The sequence below is a fragment of the Aquarana catesbeiana genome, linkage group LG05, assembly GCF_042186555.1.
Source record: "Aquarana catesbeiana isolate 2022-GZ linkage group LG05, ASM4218655v1, whole genome shotgun sequence".
Lineage (NCBI taxonomy): Eukaryota > Metazoa > Chordata > Amphibia > Anura > Ranidae > Aquarana > Aquarana catesbeiana.
In genome coordinates, this window is record NC_133328.1 from 24,534,274 (window position 1) to 24,558,858 (window position 24,585).

The 24,585-nt window shown below is 43.5% G+C and overlaps 1 protein-coding gene across 5 annotated transcripts in view; it reads left to right on the plus strand.

Moving 5' to 3' along the window:
• ETV1 (ETS variant transcription factor 1) overlaps nucleotides 1-24,585 on the plus strand; it is a 113,266-nt gene that overhangs the window by 77,821 nt on the left and 10,860 nt on the right. For 4 of the 5 annotated variants that reach the window (XM_073629528.1, XM_073629525.1, XM_073629529.1 and 1 more), the window contains 3 exons: nucleotides 12,048-12,116; nucleotides 12,220-12,288; nucleotides 20,353-20,522. In XM_073629528.1, the coding sequence (XP_073485629.1) occupies nucleotides 12,048-12,116; nucleotides 12,220-12,288; nucleotides 20,353-20,522 (308 nt within the window). The remainder of the gene's footprint in view (nucleotides 1-12,047; nucleotides 12,117-12,219; nucleotides 12,289-20,352; nucleotides 20,523-24,585) is intronic. The other variant, XM_073629527.1, reaches the window with a different exon arrangement.

Here is a 24,585-nt window from a genome sequence, read left to right on the forward strand (position 1 = left end):
ACGGTCGGACATTGATTGGACATTCCGACAACAAAATCCATGGATTTTTTCCGACGGATGTTGGCTCAAACTTGTCTTGGATACACACGGTCACACAAAGTTGTCGGAAAATCCGATCGTTCTGAACGCGGTGATGTAAAACGCGTACGTCGGGACTATAAACGGGTCAGAAGCCAATAGCTTTCATCTCTTAATTTATTCTGAGCATGCGTGGCACTTTGTACGGCGGAATTGTCCACATGTGGTCGGAATTTCCGACAACAGATTTTGTTGTCGGAAAATTTTATATCCTGCTGTCAAACTTTGTGTGTCTGAAATTCCGATAGAAAAAGTCCGATGGAGCCTACACACGGTCGGAGTTTCCGACAACAAGCTCCGATCGCACATATTCCGTCGGAAAGTTCGACCGTGTGTACAGGGCATTACTGTTCATAATACAACATACAAACACAATTTGGTCAAACTGCATGCTTCAAACCTTGTAGCAACAGTTTGTGCATACCTCACAACTTGTTGAGATAGGAATGAGGGACACCTATTAGCAAAAGTATGTAGGCATAGGACACGCCCCTTGTCACGCCCCCTTAAAGGAGAATTATACAAAATAAATTGGTTGGTTAAACCCACAAGTGCTTTTTTTTTACCGCTACTATTCCTTTATATTGGCTTTTGACCTTTACAAATGCAGCAATTTAGAAGTTTAGCTCTGGGAAACACTATTTGAAAGATAAATAGTGCATTTTATATACAACTATATAGATCAGACCAAAATGAGGGACAAATGAGGAGGAAGGAGGGACAGAGGGACATTGCTCCAAATCAGGGACAGTCCCTCGAAATCAGGGACAGTAGGGAGGTATGTGGAAGGTCTTTATTGATTCAGCACGACTGTGCAGTCCTGACCTGCATTATTCTGCACTCCTAACTCTGGTTCTTCCACACCAAACTCATTAAAGAATGCCTTTGGAGTTGGTTTTGTGCACAGGGGCGCAGTCCTGCTGGAACAGAAAAGGGCCAGTCCCCGCCCCCAAGGAGCTGCAGTCTGTTATTACATGAATGCATACACACATACCACAGCCAATTTAGACAGGAGACGATTAACCTACCAGCACTTCTTTGGAAGCGTGGGAGGAAAGTGGAGTACCCGGAGGAAACCCACACAAGTACAGGGAGAACATGCAAACTTTGGGCAGATGGTGTCCTAGCTGGGATTGGTCATCAAGTGAACTTTTACTTATATTAACATGACGTATCCCGGAGGACTTTTAACCCCTCTTTTGCTGGTGAGAGCTGGCCCATTAAGGACATCCTAATGCCAGAGGCTAGAAGGTTGACTCCTGATGTGATCACTGTGATTAGTGGTTACGTGATCATGAGCCTGTCCTACTGGGATCTGTCGGGGACAGTGCAGTCACAGTGATGAGTGAGTGTGCTGCACTACGGAACATTACCCCCTGGCTTTATGCATGTGGTAGCACAGCGTTTAAAGGCCGCCTCCATGCTGCCACATACAGTGGAACCTTGGATTACGAGCATAATCCGTTCCAGGAGAATGCTTGTAATCCAAATAACTTGCATATCAAAGCGAGTTTCCCCATAGAAGTCAATGGAAACGAAGATAATTAGTTCCGCCTTGACTTCTATTACATGCAATACCGCATGTGGCCAGAGGTGGGGGGGGGCACCAGAGAGCCTCGGAAACACTCGGGGACAGCTTGAATGCACTCGGAAAGCCTCTGAAACACTCGGGAACAGAGAATTTCCGAGTATTTCCAAACGGCTCCGAAACGTTTCGAGTGTTCCCAGCGCCCCCGCACCTCTGGCCAAATGCGGTACTGCACCGCCCATTAGCTTGAATTCTGCTCGTTTTGCGAGACAACACTCGCAAACCAAGTCAGAATTTAAAAAAAAAAGTTGCTCGTCTTTCAAAACGCTTGTTAACCGGCCAAGGGAAGGGATTAATGAATACATAGGACCCTGTCCTACAATGGAGCTCTAATGTTTCTCACACAGCAAGGCCAATTTTATAACAACCCAATTAATCTACCGGCAGGACCTACAAGAGGGACCGTGGGAAGAGCTTTACCCTTAGTAGACCTACCTTCAGTTATGGGGCTTGAGGACGTATCAATGGACAAAAAATGCGGTGACATCACCAGCGGGCTGAACGAGAAAAAAAATGACTCCTCTATGGCCAGCCTTAAAGCGTTTGTTACCTCAACATTTTATATTCCTGATATGTGCCTGCTGTACCATGTATTTGTATGACAAGGTATCCTGTTCTCCATGTATTGCTCCCTTTATGTGAAATCCCTTGTGTTCCTGCTAGTCCCCTTGCTTTTCTATTAAAAACTGACCACACTAAGCAGGAGAGCACACCATGGTCAGTTCTCTAGCCGTGCTGAGAACTCAGTCTGCTCTCCAATGATCAGACTTGTCCTGACATGCCCCCCTACATTCACTGGGAAGACCAGTGTGCTGCTGCTTCTCCTCCCCCAGCTCTTTTGCAGCTGAAGACAGAGGGAATGTGATCACTTATAAAAAAGGCAAAAAAGGGATTTATAATGTTTTTTTATATCTATACAAAAATGGTTTGTCTTTCATTTCTATTTTAAACTGTATAGGGTGTTGTCCAAGATAGTAGTTTACAATCACTTTAAAAGAGAAGTATGGGGTTTGAGGTTTTTTTTTTTAATCCTACTTAACTAGGTGGTTGCTGCATCTGTCCCCCGCTGGCTCTAACACTGAGAACCGAGTGATCAAACACTGCCAATTGCTCGGTTCCCAAAGCTCCCTGAGCAGAGAGCTGGTGACTGTCATTCACCGGCTCACTTCTCTGCTGGAGCGCTGGGCTGTGAAGGGGGCGGGAGCGGCCGGCTCAGGTACTCAGTAACTCATTGAAAGGCTGATCCGGGGGTTCCGGTCCAGGCATGTGAGCAGATCCCGACCATATGGTCATGATCTTTCCCGAGGCTGGACTGGCTTGATGACGTGAGCTGACAGCGGGCTTCAGCCTGCTGTGTGCTGAAAACGGGTCCACGGAGTGCAGAATGAGTTGCACTCCTGTAATCTGCAGGAGAAGTACAGCCACACTATCATTTATCATTCATTTTTCTTTCAACACAGCGGGCTGAACGAAAAAAAAAATGAGGAGCTCGGGGGGAGCCGCTGTACTAACTATCCAATGTTAGTACAGACCACACCGGTCAGCATTTGCAGTCATTGGCTGCCAGCGCTGATCGGATGCCGATCAGATGTTGGTTTTCCAGCATGCCCATTTGACAGAAGCTGGCTGTTCAGCCGGCTTTCGTCGGGCAGGCTGGTGTACACACAGGCCGAATGTCTGCTGGTTTCTGCTGAACCCACAGATATTTGGCCCATGTGTACCACGCTTTAGTTGCCTTATGCAGCTGTTTTAGCGAAGGAGCACACACGGCTGGGCAAATGGGCGTACAGGTACGTCCCCTTTAAGACGCGGCATTGTGCTCGCCGCATGCTCTGTGACCGTTCCCGTGGACTCGATGTCCGGCGGTGGCCCGCGATCATGTCACGGAGCCGAAGAACGGGGAGATGCCTTTGGAAACAAGGCATTTCCCCGTTCTGCCTTCTGACATGACAGAGATCACTGCTCCCTGTCATCGGGAGCAATGATCGCTGTCATGTCAGTGGAAGCCCATCCCCCCTACAGTTAGAACACCTCCCCAGGACACACTTAACCCTTTGATCACCCCCTAGTGTTAACCCCTTCCCTGCCAGTGTCATTTACATTTTTATAGCACTGATCGCTGTATAAATGACAATTGTCCCAAAAGGGTGTCAAAAGTGTCCGATGTGTCCACCATAATGTCACAGTCACGATAAAAATCGCAGCTCACCGCCATTACTAATAATAAAAAAAAAATAATAAAAATGCCATAAATCTATCCCCTATTTTGTAGACGCTATAACTTTTGTGCAAACCAATCAATATATGCTTATTGCGATTTTTTTTTTTTTTTTTTTTTTTTTACCAAAAATATGTAGAAGAATGCATATCGGCCTAAACTGAGAAATACATTTGTTTTTTATATATATTTTTGTGGGATATTTATTATAGCAAAAAGTAAAAAATATTGCTTTTTTTTTTAAAATTGTCGGCCTTTTTTTGTTTATAGCGCAAAAAATAAAAACCGCAGAGGTGATCAAATACCACCAAAAGAAAGCTCTATTTGTGGGAAAAAAAATAACGTCAATTTTTGTTTGGGTGCAACGTCACACGACCGTGCAATTGTCAGTTAAAGCGACGCAGTGCCGAATCGCAAAAAGTGCTCTGGTCAGGAAGGGGGTAAATCCTTCCGGGGCTGAAGTGGTTAAAGGAGAATTAACCAAAAAAAAAAGGTTAAATAAACCCACAAGTGCTTTTTTTTACCACTACTATTCCTTTATATTGGCTTATAAAATTTACAAATGCAGCACTTTAGAAATCAGATGAAAGGTTTAGCGCTGGGAAACACTTTTTGAAAGATAAAAAGTGCATATTATATACAACTATATAGATCAGATCAAAATGAGGGACAAATAAGGGGGAAAAAAGGGACAGAGGGACATTGCTTCAAATCAGGGACAGTCCCTCGAAATCAGGGACAGTTGGGAGCTATGGGATTCAGTAAGAGGTGGGGGTTGCAGGTAGTGTTAGGGTCCCCTTCCATCTCCAGGCCCCTTAACAGATGCATGGGCTGCTGTGGCCATTGTTCCTCCACTGCTGGCAGGGTGGTTGAAGTGCTGAACGATGGAGCCTCTGCTCTGCAATGTATTTATTTTGTATCCAATTTAGACATGGAGTGAAGACAGAATTGCATTTGCTTTGTTAAATCCATGTTTTCGTCTTGGGGAAAATACAATTAGTCTTCTGCCGTCTACTAATTGTTTGCTTTGAAGTAACCCTGTTTAACCAGCGCAAACAGCTTTGCGTATTGTATCAACATTTTAGTGCAGTTTGAAGCAGTAAATGCTAAATCTCATTGATGCGTCTGGTTATTAGATCAGTTAGAAATGGGAACAGTGTACAATTTAATTACGCTCCTGTCTTTTTTTTTTTTCCTTTTCTTTTTTTTTTTTTTTTTTTTTCCTTTCCTGGGCAAGTCATTACTTTGATGAACTTCAGAGCAGTGTTTATGACTTCTAATTAACCATGTTACCCATTTGATTAAATAATCACTTTGGAAACGTTGCAGCAATTGGATTAGGGCCTGACCCTCCCTGATAGTCATAAATTATCGGTTAGGCCTTCTGAGAGGCAAGGGGCATTGTGGGTAACCTGCAGGACGGTGCATCTTCACAGCGCTGACTTTATAGAAGCCGTGGTTTCCATATGCTTCACTAATGATGAACAATAAACGTGAAAAACAGCTGTATGTAGTTTGGAATGAATGGCTCTATAATATTAGGCTGTGTCTGTGCTATAAATTGGCAACTTAGGGAGTCACAATTGGCCTAGGGGTACAAAGGGGCGAATTTGGCTCCACTCACTGTCCTAAAAAAGGGGACTAGTCCCCTTTTATTTTTGGGATTTGGGATGTAAGAAAAAACATGCTGATGCCGTCATTTTTAACCACTTGACATCCGCGCTATAGCCGAATGACAGCCACAGCGCGGACCTGAATTTCCGGGAGGCCGTCATGTGACTCCCCTGCGCACGCACCCTGTAGGGCGCGCGCGGAGCGCGCTGTGATCACCGAGTCACTGAGACTCGGGTGATCACCGATCTGAGTAAGGGGCCAGTCCCGGCCCCTTACCATGTGATCAGCTGTCAGCCAATGACAGCTGATCACATGATCAAAACAAAAGCTCTGTGATTGTTTTTTTTTTCTCCTCACGCTGACAGCGCGAGGAGAAAAAAAAGCCGATCACTGGCTTATCTGCAAGGGACATCGGTCCCGAAGAGAAAGAAGCAATTCTGCCTCATATGTGCGGCCAGTGCCAACTGCCATTGCCACCTATCAATGCCCATGAGTGCCACCTATCAATGGCAACAAGTGCCACCTATCAATGCCCACAAGTGCCACCTATCAATGCCCACCAGTGGTGCCAATCAGTGCCACCTAGCAGTGCTGCCTATCAGTGTAACCTATCAGTGCCCATTATTGCCACCCATCAGTGCCCATCACTGCCACCCATCAGTGCCTCTCACTGCCACCTATCTGTGCCCATCAGTGCTGCCTCATCAGCGTACATCAATGAAGGAGAAAAATTACCTTTATTAAAATTTTATAACAAAATATAAAAAAAAAATGTTTTTTTTTTTTTTTTTTTTTAAGAAGTCGGTCTTTTTACATTTTTTTTTAACAAAAAATAAAAACCGCAAAGGTGATTAAATACCACCAAAAGAAAGCTCTATTTGTGGGGAGATTTCTCTTCACTTCCTGTCTCATAGACAAAACAGAACGTGAGAAGAAATCCCTGGTCTTCACCAAGGTTACCAGAAGAACTAGTGTCTATTCCTGTTCTAGGGACAACCAAAAATTTGGGATTTTCCTGTAAGCCCAGCCTGACCTGTACATGCCTCCACCAGGGGGCACTTCATCATGCAGCCTGGGCTCACGGCAGTCCATTACACTGGAAGAATAGCCACATCCACCCCATTATGAGTGTCACCTAGAAGAATGACCACCCCTGATGCCAAAGGGGGGTAGCAACCACATTGGCTAGAAAGCTGTAGAGAAAAGGTGTGTGTGTGTGTGTGTGTGTGTGTGTGTGTGTGTGTGTGTGTGTGTGTATATATATATATATATATATATATATATATATATAGTTAAAGGGAAAAAAATCTGAGGGTGGGGGGAGGTGAGTGGCATGGGTCAAAATGTTTGTTTGTTTTTTTTTCGTTTAATGCTATAGTTGTATTTTGAGACCTTTCAGGAATGTATCCATACAGACCTGTAAAGTATAAGCACTTTAAAATGCTCATAGTGGGGAAGCACCAGGGCTTTTTTTTTCCTTAGAGAATCGGTGCAGGAACCTCCCCCTTCTGAGTCTCTCCTTGTCTCCACCCCCTACCCACCTCTGAGCACCGTCGCTTGGTTCCACCCCCCTACCCACCTCCCAGTACCGCCCATTTTAGAGCATACAGAACCAAGTATCATTTTGTGGTGCTAAATAATTTGTATGGGATTTGTTAAAGTGGAACTTCAGTCAATTTTTCAACTTTCCATCTATTAAATCTTCTGCCCTTGTTGTTGTTTTAACTTTGGATAATAAAATATTTTTTTTCTGCCAGTAAATCCCTTATACAGCCCACTTCCTGTTTCTTGTCTGGTCATTAGCCTAGGATTATGACATCATGCACAGCTCTCTCACTCTCATAAGAGTTTGCCAGGAAGGGAGGGGGGATGAGTCATAAGAGGGACAATGAGAGCTACAGAGTGGGAGGCGTGCCTCCTGTGTGTCTGTGTAAATCCAGGAAGTGAACAGGCAGCAGCTTCAGCTGCCCACAGTTAAAGAGGGAGTCCACCTAAATCCACCAAAAAAAAAAATATTAAAAGCCAGCAGCTACAAATACTGCAGCTGCTGACTTTTAATACACGGCCACTTACCTGTCCCAGGGTCCAGCGATGTCGGCAGCCGACGCCAATGAATCGCTCGACTCTCGGCAGCTGCCGCCGCCATCCTAGGTGAGGGAATCAGGAAGTGAAGCGTTGCGGCTTCACTTACCGTTTCCCTACTGCGCATGCGCGAGTCGCGCTGCGCATCGTAACTGGTCCCCGCTATCTCCTGGGTCCTGTGTGTTTCCCAGGAGACAGCGGGGAGGGACAGGAAGAGGCATAGACTCCCATGGGAGTCTATGCTGGAAGTGGGTGCAAATACCTGTCTTAGACAGGTATCTGCACCCCCCTCCCCCCTGAAAGGTGCCAAATGTGACACCGGAGGGGGGGAGGGTTCCGAAAAGCGGAAGTTCCATTTTTGTGTGGAACTCTGCTTTAAAATGGTCACAGTATATATTAAATAATATGTAAAGTGGTTGGAGGGAAGCTTCAGAACAGCAAAGATGATTTTAATTACAAATTAAGTGAGCAGACTGCAGTTCCTCCTTGAAGATAAGAAAAATAAAATAGACCCTCTGAAGCCAGCAACAATAGACCCCATCCCAGCAACAATAGACCCTGCCCCAGCAGTAACAGATACCCCCCCAGAAATACTAGACCCACACCAGCAACAATAGATCCCCTACACAACATTAGACCCCCCCTCCCAGAAACAATGGACCGGCCCACTAACAATAGATCCACCCCTGCAGTAAGAGACCCCCAGCAACATCAACAGATTTCCCAGTAGCCAACAACAATAGACCCTCCAACAGCCAGCAACAATGAGCCTCTCCCTCAACAATTGACCCCCCTCCCCCCGGCAACAATAGACACCCACACAAAAATACATTTCTGCCAGCATCAATGGACCCTCCAGCATACCCCAGTATCCCTTGCCATTACATTCATTCAGTGCTGAAGGTGTCAAAACTGCGTTCTCCCACATTCATGCAGAAAACAAGCCCTGGGAAGGACACAACGGATACTGTATATCCAAGTAATACAGATAAGATAATCCTTATGATTGTCCATAGACCTCTCTACAAAGCAAATCGTTCAGGTTGAAGCAGGCCATGACCACTTAGTACCCCGTCTTTCCTTTTTAGAATTGTATCAAGGCTAAAAAAAGGCATCTTGCATTTCCCATCTCAAATAGGACTATTGTGAACATGCCAGTGTCCTATTTACCCAGAGTAAACACAGTAATCTTTTTTGAGAGCATTGTTTCCGCTGACCAAGCCAAAATTTGTTCTGCAAGACTTTTGGGAAGGGTGTGGAGGAACAAAAGCATATTTGTATCTGTGTCCTTAGAAAGTGAATGAAGTCTTGTTATTGCCGTGATTATCCCTTTTCCTTTTCCATGTTTTAAAGCCTGTATCTATTTTTCTCCTTGTAACATGTTTGCTGTGCGTTTCCTCAGTTAAATATAATTATTTTTATTTCCCTGTATGTGTGACTTTTTTTGGTTTGCGGTGTGCGCTTAGTACACAGAGTTGGGGCGGGTGATGTTTACAGTCACTATCTGCAAAGAAAAGAACTGGCTGCTGGAATCCCCCTAAATTGCCAGTGACTGCCCATCATGCGCAGTGCAGCTCACCACAGCTTTAGCCTTTAATCAGCCCCACCTATACAATGCCAAAATCAGAGGAATATACTGGATACAGAATTATATAGGAAAGAACATCACGCAAAGTGGCATTATTTTTAAATAAGTGGCTCAATTATATTGAGGTCAGGAGACTGAGATGGCCACTCCAGAACCTTCACTTTATTCTGCTGTAGCCAATGACAGGTTGACTTGGCCTTTTGTTTTGGGTCATTGCCATGTTGGAATGTCCAAGTACGTCCCATGCGCAGCTTCCTGGCTGATGAATGCAAATGTTCCTCCAGTATTTTTGGATAACATATTATATTCATCTTGCCATCAATTTTGACCAAATTTCCTGTGCCTTTGTAGCTCACACATCCTCAAAACATCAGCGATCCACCTCCGTGTTTCACAGTAGGAATGGTGTACCTTTCATTATAGGCCTTGTTGACTCCTCTCCAAATGTAGTGTTTATGGTTGTGGCCAAAAAGCTCAATTTTGGTCTCGTCACTCCAAATTACTTTGTGCCAGAAGGTTTGAGGCTTGTCTCTGTGCTGTTTGGCGTATTGTAAGCGGATACTTTGTGGAATTTGCGTAGTAATGGCTTTCTTCTGGCGACTCGACCATGCAGCCCATCTTTCTTCAAGCGCCTCTTTATTGTGCATCTTGAAACAGCCACACCACATGTTTTCAGAGAGTCCTGTATTTCACCTGAAGTTATTTGTGGGATTTTCTTTGCATCCCAAACAATTTTCCTGGTAGTTGTGGCCCGAAATTTTAGTTGATCTACCTGACCGTGGTTTGGTTTCAACAGAACCCCTCATTTTCCACTTCTTGAGTAGAGTTTGAACACTTCTAATTGGCATTCTCAATTCCTTGGATATCTTTTTATATCCCTTTCCTGTTTTATACAGTTCAACTACCTTTTCCTGCAGATCTTTTGACAATTCTTTTGCTTTCCCCATGACTCAGAATCCAGAAACGTCAGTGTAGCACTGGATGAAAGATGCAAGGGTCTGTCAAGAGTCCAGAAACTCATTGACATTTTATACAAACACACTAATTACAAGCAAACAGATCACAGGTGAGGATGGTTACCTTTTAATAGCCATTCAAACCCCTTTGTGTCAACTTGTGTGCATGTTACCAGGCCAAAATCACCAGGGTATGTAAACTTTTGGTCAGGGTCATTTGGGTAGTTTCTGTTGCCATTTATGAGTTATTTTGATGGGACAGCAAATTTACACTGTTATACAAGCTGTACACTCACTACTTTACATTGTAGCAAAGTGTCATTTCTTCAGTGTTGTCACATGAAAAGATAGAATAAAATATTTACAAAAATGTGAGGGGTGTACTTCCTTTTGAGAGATACTGTGTGTGTGTGTGTGTGTGTGTGTATATATATATATATATATATATATATATATATATATATATATATATAAAACACAGGTTAGTAAGCATAGGAGGGGGGGGGGACAATTTCAAGAGTAGTTAGGGTTAAGCTGGAATTCCACTTTACCCTTCACTTACAGGGATATCCTCCAACTATTAGGGAAAACTTAAATTCTGTAAATCAGGGGGCTCCAAACTTTTTATTATGAAGGTCACATCATACATTTTACAATACAGCTTTGGCTATACTTCTCCTTTTAATGAGCCTCTCCCATCCTCTGGAACTCGCTACCTCCACCTGTCCGTCTATCCCCTACTCTTGCTACCTTCAGGCGATCCCTGAAAACTCATCTCTTCAGGAAAGCCTATCACGTCTCTGACTAATCTCCTACCACTTCCATCAGCTCATTCCCCACAGTTACAACCTTTTGTACCACCTGCCCCACCCCATTAGATTGTAAGCTCTTCTGAGCAGGGCCCTCTTAATCCTCTTGTATTTTATTGAATTATAACTGTATTGTGTCCTTTTTATATTGTAAATCGCTGCGTAAACTGTTGGCGCTATATAAATCCCGTATAATAATAATAATAATGTATTTTTTTTAAAGCTAGCAATATAAGTGCTTGAAGTTAAGCTGGTATTGGCTTTCTGAAAACCCCTGTACAGCAAAGTGTAGGCTGGGGGAAGAAGAAGCAGCACAAGGAGCCAATCAGTCGCACTAACATGCAGTTTTCCGACAGGAAAATAAAGCAGAGAGACAGATTTGAGCTTACCCACTCTGCTACTGGTTCTTTCCCTGTCCAATCACAGGCTGGGGGAGGGACAAGACCTGTAAGTGTTACCTGCAGCAGTGACAAATCAGGTGGTCTCCCCTGCCAGACAGGGATGTCTTGTGTGGTTAGAGCTGTATAAATGTCTGGATGGAAAGAATTTAAAAAAAAAAACTTTTAGCAGGTAAAAGGCTCTGTTTATATATGTCTCATCTGTACATTTAGCCGGTGGCCTGGAGTTCAGCTTTAAATGGTATAAAGGAAAAATCTCATCTTGTCCAGGCGATAAATTCAAACCATAAATATATTTACTTCATTGCTTATCATCTGACACATTGTACAGAATTTTAAAAATATAATTAATCAGTATGCGGTTGTTCAGACAAATGTGAATTATGTTTGCTTAAAAAAAAAAAAAAGTCTAAGTGCTATTTAAAGGAGAGTGTGATTGCCAAAGGAGCTGACCTTTAGCAAGGTTGATTATGCTGAAAGTTTGAGTTCAAGTGACTACGTTAGATAAAATCAGTGTTCTTCACATTCAAGGTTCATTCTGCAGGACCGCGAGCCTGCGTCTCGGAGAATGCTAACCCATGTGCTGACAGGTTGGCCCTGGCTGCCGCACGTGTCCCATTCTGTTACTTTTCTGTCTGCAGCATGTCTCATTGATAACCTGCGTGCTCTGCACCCCAGACGCTCCTCTCATTAGCATTGTCTTGTTTTCCTTGCAGAAGTGCCTAGCTGCCATTCCATTTACATGAGGCAAGAAGCTTTTCTGGCTCATCCCAATGGCACAGAAGGTATTTGATTGTACAGCTGTTCTGTTCTTTTTCAGCACTCGGTGACAATCTACCAATACCTAACTCATTTTTTTTCCCCCCCTTTTTTTTAATTACCTTCCAGGTTGCATGTATGAAAAAGGTCCTCGGCAATTCTATGATGACACCTGTGTGGTCCCTGAAAAATTTGAAGGTTTGTGTTTTACTTAACACCAACATGAAGCCAATTGATGAGCTAAATTTAAATTTTTCAAAATGGTCCCCCCCCAGGAGGTTTTAAAACCGTAAAAACAGCTCTTATTGCTATACTTGCTTCCTCTTTGGCACTGTTGCCTGCAGTAATTCTTCCCACCACTTGATGTCCTCAGTCCTCCTGGTTGAATGACACCGGGAATCATTCAACCCTGATGACTGATAAAGGGTGTCATGGGCCCTGAGGGGGATAGCACCCTGCACCTAGGCTATTGATGCGAGAGCAAATATGGTCATATTAGTAGGACTGCTTCCTTTTTGGCACTGTTGCCTGCAGTAATTCCTTCCCACCAATAGATGTCCTTAGCCCTCCGGGTTGATCAACACCCAGCATCATTCAACCCTGAAGACTGATAAAGGGCGTTGTTGACCCTGAGGGGATAGCACCCTGCACCTAGGCTATTGATGCAAGAGCGAACATGATCATGTTAGCAGAACTGCTTCCTTTTTGGCACTGTTGCCTGCAGTAATTCCTTCCCACCACTAGATGTCCTCAGTCCTCCGGGTTCAATGACACCCAGCATCATTCAACCCTGAAGACTGCTAAAGGGCGTTGTGGGCCCTGAGGGGATAGCACCCTGCACCTAGGCTATTGATGCAAGAGCGATGGTGATCATGTTAGCTGGACTGTTTCCTCTTTGGCACTGTTGCCCGCAGTAATTCCTTTTCACCACTGGATGTCCTCAGTCCTTCAGGTTGAATGACACCCAGCATCATTCAGCCCTGAAGACTGATGAAGGGTGTCATGGACCCTGAGGGGATAGCAACCCGCACAGAGGCTATTGATGCGAGAGCTAATGAGATCATGTCAGCAGGGCTGCCATGAGAAATCGCGGTGCCCCATGCAGCCTACCTGACTGGGACACCTTTCTTATCTCAGCAAACTGGAATGCCCATTTTTGCCTAAATATTATACTGGATTTATATAGCGCCAACAGTTTGAGCAGCGCTTTACAATGTAAAGGGGGGCAGTATAATTACAGTACAGTTCAATACAGATGGAATAGGGCCCTGCTCATGGAGCATACAATCTAAAGGGAGGTAGTACAAAAGGTAATAGCTGCAGGTGATGATCTGATGGAGGTGACTCAAGTACAGTTTGTAGGTGGAGGTGGGGGTGAGCTTCCCTGAACAAATTAGTTTTTAAGGATCACCTAAAGGCAGACAGGGTATGTAGACCGGACCTACTGAGGGAGTTCCAAAGGATGGGAGGGGTTCTGGAAAAGTCCTAGAGGCCAGCATAGGAGGAATTAACAAGGGAGCTAGAGAGCAAGATGTCTTGGGGGGGGGGGGGGGGTTAGCGGAGAGTAGCTGGTGGCAATGTTGTGGATTGCTTGTATGTTGTGATTAGTATTTTGAATTTTAGTTGTTTGCCTAGTGAAAATGTAAATATACACTTGGCAACGAAAAATGTGGGGCTTTTGTCTGATACGACTCTTTATGGGTTGCAAGATCACCCATAAGTGTATTCCAATAGTACGGTACTTACCTCCTCCACCCACTCTCCCCTGTGGAAGACTCATATGTGAGCTTCTTCAGGCCATGCCCAGTGTACTCTCAGGAGGCTGGAGGCGCAAGTCGTATACCGTGGGTATCTCTACTGGGCACTGCAGGTTCCCATTGGAAGTATATAATTTTGGACTGCCCACTCCTAGAGTGTTATGTTTCCATTATCCGATAACTGTCCCCTGCCATGTAACAGGACAGAATGAGCCCCAGTCTGTATGGGAAGGATGTATGGGAATCAAGCCATTTCCTCTTGAATAGAACTCTAATTCAAATTCAAACTGTATTAAAGTACCTCCATGCCATTCCTCTTGCTATTCCGTCTAACAGTACCGGTACATTGAGGATGTTGTGAACTCTTGTAGTGTTGCCTCGCATATCACAGCTCCATCCTTGCATAGCAGCTGTGAAAACTCGGTGTAAAAATCCACTTTACCTTCAGGACTGACTGATTTGCAGTCCCACTCTGTGTTCTATCTTTTGGAATATGTCATTCTCCCTTCACCTATTGACTAAAAATATATGTATATATTTTTGACTGGGATCAGCTCAGTGCTCAGGGGAAAGCAGGAATGGCATGAGTCAGCTTCAGTTCTTTTAAAATAGTCCTTTCCGAAGCAAAAGATGAAGGATACTATTTCCTCTGGGAAAGGAAGTAAAGGCAAATCTCCAGAAGGGACACAGCTGTCAAGGGGTCTAGTTTTTCCTAACCTTTTAAAGATGAATATTTGTATTGCTTGCTGTGTCCTATATGCAGATTTCCTTTTCTTTATTGTCCTCATAACAACATTATTACCATAACCGGAAGTTTGGAGAAATCTCCCCAATGGGGCCACAGCTTTTACTGTTAGAGACTCTGCTGCAAGACCATTCATTTCAACACAAAATATTTCTATTAGAATATATGTGCAAATGTAATGCCTATTATTTACCTATAAAAGCCACCCTTGTGTAGATATCCAAAAGCCCTGAGACTGCTGCTGGGTGCTGCCATCTTAAATGTGATGGAACAATAGTATTCCCCTTCTCTCTTTTCTCTCTTACCCTGGAAGCAGGTTATGTAGGGAGGGTGATGGGAGAGGCGGAGGAGCTGGGCTAGCACGGCATCTAGACACTTCCAGAGAAGAAGAGGGCTATGACTTGCAAGAAGAGAGGAAACTGTGCTAGGGAATTGACATTTCCTGAAGTAGTTCAAAGCATATTGTGAGTTAATAGAAAAAAAAAAATGTATGTTGATGAAAAACGTTGCAAGTAAGCAATTCAAATGCAGTGGTACCTTGGATTACGAGCATAATCCATTCCAGCATGCTTGTAATCCAAAGCACTCATATATCAAATCAAGTTTCCCCATAGGAATCAATGGAAACTCAGATAATTTGTTCTGCGGTGTCTCCGAGCATTTCCGAGCGCCACCGCACCTCTGGCCTAATGCGTTACTGCACATCCCAGCGGCTTGAATCCTGCTCGTCTTGTGAGACAACGCTCGCAAATCGAGTCAGGATTTAAAAAAAAAATAGCTTGTATTGTGAAACGCTTGTAAACCGCGTTACTCGAAATCCAAGGTTTCACTGTACCTAATTTTGCATGTGAACAGGAAGAAAAAGAAAGGAAGAAAAAGAAGTGCTGCACTCCAAAGAAGCAACCCGAGCATAAAGAAGAGTCAAAACTGCTATAGCCCGGCTCTTCGCAGGCTGTGGCCCAATGAATTTTGCCCCACCCACAGGGATTAACCCCCATGAGTAAGCCCTGTGGTTGGGGCGAAACACGTTGGGGCCTGGCCTGGGAGGAGCTCAGGCTGCTTCTTTGTGCTTAGGCTGCTTCTTTATAGTGTAGCTCTTCTTTTTCTTCCTCATGTGTGCACAGAGCCGACAAGAGCTCTTTTCAGCACCAGCACCCACTTTCAATGCAAGTCACGGACTTGCCATGGAGCCATGTTGGGATGATTGCTTTGAGCAGCACCCGCAAGCTTCTAACGAGGTCTATGGTCACTTAATCTCTTATGGTTTATACACATGTTTTTATAATTGGTGACAGGGTCTCTTTAAAAGTGGTATTGCTCCTTCCCAGCTTTACCCAATACCTAAAGATATGTTTTAGCTACGGATAAGCTTTAAAAAAAAAAAAAACAAACTGACTTATACAAGATGACAGGCTATACAAACTGTGTGGTTTTGCTAAAGTGCATGATTTGTAAATGAAGCATTATTAGTGTCTTTTGATGGCCGTTCCTGTGCGTTTCACTTGCAAATTGTTCTAGACAATTCACGTACACCTTCAGATGGATCACTGCTAATACTTAGCTGAGAACACACTAAAGCTGTTTAACAGTATAATTGACTCTCCACCTTTTCCTGTGTTATTAGTCCTTTACAGAGGCTCAGATGTCTTTGGTCCAGATTTTCCAGCATGTTTTTGTTGATCCATTACAGCCCCAGATTTCTATTGGCTCAGAAGCACCACAGTGTTCCACATTAGCCACACTAATAGTTTATAATCCATATACAAGTTTATTCCAATGTTAAATCGGATGGAAGACCATTCAAGGAGTACAACGCGTTTCGTGCCAAACCTTGCCCCCTTCATTAATACTTAACCCCTTCCGGCCGACCATACACATATATGAAGGTGTATGTTTTTCCGTGGGGCCACATACTGTATATACTCGAGTATAGGCTGACCCGAATATAAGCAGAGGCACTTAATTTTACCACCAAAAACTGGGAAAACTTATTGACTCGAGTATAAGCCTAGGGCGGGAAATGTAGCAGCTACTGGTAAATGCCCATCTGTGGCCTCACTGTGCCCACCTGTATCATCAGTGCCCATCTGCAGTCTCACTGTGCCCATCTGCAGCCTCACTGTGCCCATCTGCAGCCTCACTGTGCCCATTTGCAGCCTCACTGTTCTCATCTGCAGCCTCACCTTTTCATTACACACAGCGGGTGTCTCCTGCTGTGTCATGCAACTGCAGTCTGTTCAGCGGCCGTCCACAAAGCTCCGCCTCCTACTCGTCCGTGATAGACGGAACACTGATTCAGTTTCCCAGCATTGTATCAGTGTTCAGTGTTCCGTCTATCAGGGACGAGGAGGAGGCGGGGCTTTGTTACAGCTGCATGACACAGCAGAAGACCCTCACTTGAGTATAAGCCTTGGGGGGCTTTTTCAGCATAAAAAAATGTGCTGAAAAAGTCGGCTTATCCTCGAGTATATACGATATATATGCATATCTCTCTCTACACAAAGAGCCCTGGGTCTCACACTAACGATTGGGACATGGGACTCCCGGTTACGGGTCATCTAATCGCTTTTTAAATTGTATTAGTGTCAGTTAATGTCAATGTGTTTTGGGAAGGATTACAAAATGCAAAATGCACATCATTGTTTCTGGGCCCTACTACGGGTCCAAACACCAAACGTACACATATGTGGTATTGCTGCGATCATCGGGAGGAGAAGAATATATTTTGGGTTGTTCTTTGATGGTAAATGATACAAGAAATATACAGCTAAATAAAAAAAAAAAAAAGTGTTTTTTTACTATTTTGGACCAGTTTTCCTTTGATAATAAAAAAATAATCGGGAGATATCAATTACCATTTACCACCAAAAGAAAGCCCAATTTTTTGTGAAAAAACAAAGTATAATCCACCTGGATACACAAAGTAGTTGTGACGATTTGTACACATGTGCAAAATTGTGCTTAGGCATTAACATTTGTTTTACCCTTAGGTGGGACAGAGTTAGGAATAGGAAACAATGTATGTATGGACTGGTATGAAGGTACAATGTATATGGTTACAGTTCTATACCATATACATTGTACCTTCATTCCAGACCACTTTAATTGTTATCACAAATGAAGATAACTGTGAAAATCCTTTGGTGTGTAGAAGCCACCAGTCCATTGTCCGGAAACCCTGCATAAACATCACTATCAAACTATTGGGTAGTATCACTAATAGGATAAACTCCAGTGTTCCAGTGATACCTATCCATTCCCTCAAGATTCAGACAATAAGTACCTGATGGGTTCTAACCCTAGACAAAAATGGCCAGCACACCAAGAAAAGCAGATCTCAGCTTTTTACTGGGATCTTAGTAGCAAAACATAGCCCGTGCAATAAAAATAAATAAACAAGGTTTCAGAAACAGAGGTATCCTTTCTCAAGGTCTGTCACCTTGAGGAAGGGGACTTCTGGGCTTCCGAAACAGGATCTCAGTAAAAATTTGAGATCCACTTCTCCTAGTGTGCTGACCATTTTTTTGTCTATGGTTCTACATTGTATCTCAGTTGGCCATGCCCCCTAAGGCGTGAAAATTGAAGGTATGGGTAGGCATGAAAGGTGAAGGTGTAAGAAGGATGTTTTTCCAAGGCTTCTAACCCTTCTATACTCCATCCAAAGCAAACCCGCAAAAAAAAATAAATAAATAAATAAATATTGGCTATAGATGCACTTTCAGGCCTCATGTGCTCTGGGCAATTAACGCCGGCGCAGGAGGCTCAGGTGTTTGGGTGCGGACGGAAAGCACAGGAGCATCGCCCAGCCCCGCTGCCAGTAGCCGGTAAAACTCAGAGGCTGAAAGCTGATGGGCATAGACTGTGCATAGCATGCTACCAACATTTAGGGCATATGCCCAGGGATGAATCCCTGGAACCCAGTCCTTTTGGGTGCATACTGCCCTAAATATTAGTAGCACTAGGTGGACTGTTCAGCAGCAGCGGCTTTTAGCCTTTCATCAAGTTTTACAGGCTGCCGGGAGCGGGGCTGGATGGTGCGCCTGTGCTTTCTGCCACATTTAAACACTGGAAGGTCATGGATCGGGGCTAAATTCCCAGTGTACATGGGGCCTAAATTCTGATTCCTACTGTTCCTTTTAACCCCCAGTAACCTGCTGTAACCAATCAGCTCAGATCCCTGGTGGCTAACCTAAGATTGAAGGACCACTGGTGTCTGTAGTGTTGCCCGTGGACCCCTAGATTTGTAGAGGGGCTGCAATAGCAATGATCTCATGTAACATGTCAATGAAGCACATGCAGAATCTGACCATTTCCTCTAGTAGGTCTACACTTTGGTGGTCTTGTAGCATAATAGAAATATTATGTGTGACCCTTTGATGATTTCAGGCCCCCCCCTATAACTTAGGAATTGACTGACTCATATATTACTGTAGGGAAGTGAGCTGTGGTTGCCTGGACTTGGCACGTTCCTCTTGCTAGTGCATCGATTTACAGAGTAAGCCTGGGAATGGTTGAAAGGAAAGTGGGAATTGTTTTGAACTGCCGTTATTATGTGTGCTGCACCACTGAACGTGAAATGAAATTTATGTGTGAAGTGGACGGTTGTCTCATGAGGGACACGGTGCCATGACTGACTGCAAGAGGTGTAAATGATCTGCTAGTTATTGTTCAAACATCATGATGATGATAAAAAAAAAAAAGTTAGTCTTGTCAGTGGTTTAGCATTGTTACTGTCTGTGGATGGGAAGGAATACATCAGAGTACATCTGTTTTTCGAACATGATTTTCTTAAAGAGAACCTGTCACCAACCTAAAAAATAGCAGGTAAAAACACAAAAATATCAAGTATTTGAAATGATTACTTGCAGTGTTTCCCTTTCTATAAATATATTTTTTTAACAAACTTGCAATGTACATTTTAACGTCTTCATGACCACCCAACACTATACTGTAAATGTGGAGGCAAAAGGGGGTGGGCTTTGACGTGTCGCTGGCGGCTGATGTACATGTTTTGAGAGCAGGCTCACTGTGTGCAACCAGCACAAAAACCGAGCTGTCAAAAGCAGTTCTCAGTCTGGACTAAACTTCAGTAGCCGGCAGGACCGGCTTCCAATCATGTGACCACTGTGCCCGAAGGATCACATGACTACTGATTCTTCCGGCCCCCTGGGTATTCAGAACTGTTTGAAGGAACCCTGGGGGGGGGGGGGGGGGGGGGGCAGGAGGGGGTTAAGCTTGCTAGGAAAGTTGACTAGTCCATTCCCTAGCAAAGCCCTCTTCCTCCTTGCATGTCACAACCCTCTCCTCTTCTAGGAGTGTCTAATTACTGTCTATGGAGGCCCAGCGCCTTTGCACCTCCCATCCCTAAATAACCTTTCATGTAGCTGCCAGATAAAGAGCGAAAGGGGAAATACTATAGAGTGTCACTTGAGCGACAGTTCTAAATCTGCTGGGGCTGCTGACCTTGCATCCAAGATGGCAGAGCCCAGAAGCTGTCTTAGGACTCTTGGGTGTCTACACAAGACTTTTACATGAAAAAAAAAACAAGCATAAAATATGTTAAATGCACATATAATCTTATGAGAATATTTTTTGTTCGAATGAGTGGCCTGGCAGCAGGGTCTCTTCAAAGTACATCTGGGCAATCAATGTATGTAGATTTATCTAGCGTTTACTGGAAGCTTGACAGCAGTGTTGCACATCATCTATGTTTTAATGTAAAAACTCTTAACAAGTATACTATTTTTCTGTCTTTCGCAGGTGACATTAAACAGGAGCCAGGTTTGTACCGCGAAGGACCCACTTATCAGAGGAGAGGGTCCCTTCAACTGTGGCAGTTCTTAGTCGCACTTCTAGATGACCCAGCCAATTCCCACTTCATTGCCTGGACAGGCCGAGGCATGGAGTTCAAGCTAATCGAGCCAGAGGAGGTTTGTACATCAACTTATTTTGCTGTGTTTCTGAGTATAAGAGTGCTTTTGCTCATCTTCCATAATGACTGGGAATGATACCTCCTGCCTGAGGTCAATCTTAAGTACCCACATTTCTTTAACAAGTGTGTGGGGGAAGCAGGCTGGAGCAAATACTTCACGTAGGGGCTTATTTAATTCTCGTACAATGATCTGTATTTTATTCCACTGATTCTATGCTTGGCTGTTCATGTCATAAAGCCCTAGGACCGCAAAGACAGGGGTTTTTGGGGTCTCTGTGCCTTATTGCACACAAATTCCAGAATGTATTCTCAACTAGATGTAGAATTATTCTTCATTATGTCTAGTTCCTCAGGTAAGTCGGACGACAGAAAGGACAGTCTTAAGATAGCTCCTCTAATTACCTACATATTCTGTCAGAGGAGACAGGCAACATTCTTAAGACAGTTATTTTAAACACCTCCATATTCTATCAGAGGACACAGAGGACAGTCTCAGAAGACAATTTCAAGACAGCTCCTTTATTCACCTACATATTCTATTACAGGAGAGAGACGATATTCTCAAGGCAGCTCCTCTGGGCACGTCCATTTTCTATCAGAGGACAGTCTCAACACAGCTCCTTGGGACACTTCTAAATTTTCTCAGAGGACAGTCTCAAGACCGTTCCTCAAGGTACCTCCATATTTTATTTTATCAGAGGACATAAAGCATAATCTCAAGACTGCTCCTCAACTCGTATCTGCTCCATATTATATCTGAGGACAGTCATCAAGTCACCTCCATATTTTATCAGAGGATAGTCCCAAGCCATCTGCTCTTGTCGCACCCATATTTTGTCAGGGGAGACAGACCACATTCTCAAGGCAGCTCCTTGGGTACCTCCATATTCTATCAGAGGACACAGAGGGCAGTCTCAAGACAGCTCCTTGAGTGACATATATATTTTTTCAGAGGACAGTCTGAAGACAGCTCCTCAGCTTACCTCCATATTATATCAGAGAACCGTCTCAAGACAGCTCCTTAACTCGTCTCCATATACTATCAGAGTAGACAGATGACAGTCCTTTGGGCACCTCCATATTCTATTAGAGGACACAGAGGACAGTCTCAAGACAGCTCCTCAAGTCCCCTCCATATTTTATCAGAGGACAAAGGATAGTCTCAAAACTGCTCCACAACTCACTTCTATATTATATCAGAGGACAGCCTCAAGACAGCTCATCAAGTCACCTCTATAGTCTATTAAAGGACACAGAGGACAATCTTAAAACAGTTCCTTGAGTCACCAGAGTTTATCTTTGTAACAGATTCATTCACCATTTCATCCTTCCTCTTAATGAAACTGACTTGGACTGACCCATTTGTTTTACCTTTAGTACATTCACAGGATCGTGCATGCTGTCACGTTTACTTCACTCTTTTGCCCCGTACACACGGTCGGACATTGATCGGACATTCCGACATCAAAATCCTAGGATTTTTTCCGACGGATGTTGGCTCAAACTTGTCTTGCATACACACAATCACACAAAGTTGTGGGAAAATCCGATCGTTCTGAACCCGGTGATGTAAAACACGTACGTCGGGACTATAAACGGGGCAGCAGCCAATAGCTTTCATCTCCTTATTTATTCTGAGCATGCGTGGCACTTTGTGCGTCGGATTTGTGTACACACGATTGGAAATTCCGACAACGGATTTTGTTGTCGGAAAATTTTATAGCCTGCTCTCAAACTTTATGTGTCGGAAAATCTGATTAGAAAAGGTCCGATGGAGCCCGCACACGGTCGGAATTTCCGTCAACATGCTCCGATCGCACATTTTCCGTCGGAAAATCCGACCGTGTGTACGGGGCATTTGCCTCCATCTATTATCCTCTTCCCAACAGTATGTTCACAGGATCTTTCTAGGATGCTGTATAATAAAGTGATGTCCAAGTGATGGATAATATTTGCAAAATAATCTTCACTATAAAGTTAAATATAGATGAGTGGTCTTGTAGTCTCCAGATAACGGCCCAAATGTGGTTCTTTTCTTGCACTTATCCAGCCCTTGGGGCACGATTCATCCCACGTATATCAGACACTATTCTGCCCACTGACACCAACAATGGGGCATCATTCTTGCCACTGATATCAACAATGGGGCATAATTCATGCCACTGACATCAACAACGGGGCACTATTTTTCCCCCTAATATCAAGGATTGGACACTGTTTACTTCCACTGATGCCAGAAAAAATTATATTCTGGCCACAGTCCTGCCTGCCTAAAGTCTGAAAGAAAGTAAACTGGCCCTTTGTTTAGAAAGTTTGGAGACCCCTGGTATTGATAATCAAATGGATCGGTCAGTCTCTTTCCTTAGTGACATGACACAATGCACATTTTCAACCCTCCCAATGGTACAGTCAGGGTTCCTTTTTCATATTTATGTTACTTTCAATATTTTACAGCAAATATGCTTATTGGGGATAGAAATGCATAGCCACTCTTATCAATTCCCTTTAGCCAGGCTTGCAAGTTAATTTCCGATTGGCTGTTTGGCCCTATGCATATACTTTTTTTAAATTTTTTTTTTTTTGAAAGTCTGTATTTGCATTGGATTTGAGAAAAGGGTAAGGTTCTGACAGTGGATTGTAACAATGGACAGTGCTGAGAAGGTAAGAGAGGCCTTTGCCTTGCTGCCGCTATAGCAGTTATATTACTTCTATGGGTCTGTCTGGTTCTAGATCTATTTTTCTCCTCTGTATGATTGGGTAGTCTGCACTCGAGCAAAAAGCAAAAAACTGTGTGACACAGACCATCCTGTTAACTTTTTTTTTTTAATTGAATTTCAAATGACGGTTACTTTAAATGAGGAGTTTACCAAAAAAAAAAAGGTCTGTCGCTCAATTGTTCGATTTTACAATGTAGAAAGATTGAACAAAATCTCCAGCCAGGTCAATCACTTGGCTGTCGTTTTTGTAGTTCCTCAAAAAATCTATAGTAAAGGCTTGCAGAACTGGTCCATTTTTGGCAGATTCGATAAGAAAATCAAATTGATCTTTGCATCAGTCACATATACATGCTTAGCCAGATTTATATTGGTGCCCTCAGAAATATTAAAAACAGGCTTTCCTGAAAGGGGAGAACCATTTTTTTGAACACTAGTAAATATTTAAAGGGTCCATCCGCCCCTGTGGCTTGATACCCCAGAACTCTCTCCTGTAGATTTAATTCTGGACCGCCTACTAATTTGATGCGCCCTTGTTGGTTGATAGTGCTGGCGTCAGGTTTGAATTTATGTACTTAGGAAGGAATTAGATAGTGTCGTGAAGACTATGGCCTATTGAGTGAGAAGATGTGGTATATGTGAAGGTAATTGGAACCATTGTACTTTTTTTTTTTTTTTTGGTACATAATCTGGAACGTGTACTGTTCTATGGTGTTTTATTAACACGTTATTAACACATTATAAACGTTATTGGAGATAAAAAAAAAAAAAAAAAAGGTCCATCCACCTAACATGTTGATTTTGTTATAGGAGGAATCTGTTGAACTTCCCTAGCCCTTGGTTCCTTGTATGTCTTGGATGTTTAAACTGTGAGATCTCCAAGCTATTAATACCTGACCTTATTTCTGTCCATCCGGGAGTTTTAGGTCTTTCCTTCCACAGAGATCTCCCCAATGGAGATAGAGGAGAATGTCAGAGAGTTTAACTCTCCAACATTTACCAAACCATGAAATATCAATTTGGGAGAACTGACCCTTTAACTGTTTTCCTGCTACCACCATACGTGTTTACCGCGCGGCAGTATCAGAATGTAAAGTCGCGGCTGCGCTAGTGAAGCTATGGCTTGTTTACATTTTAAAAAGGCAACTTTGGGCTCTCTAACAGATGTTAATGTTAATTGGTGATTTTCTTTGCCAAACTGAACTCGCTTCACTGCCTTGTACTAAGTGGCACAGACGGTCTACCTTTGTTGCATGAGTACGCTCTCTGCACATCTGTATCAGTATATTCTGATCAGTGTAGTTTTCTTTTACAAATAAATAGCAGTTGCAGAAATGATTTTGCATT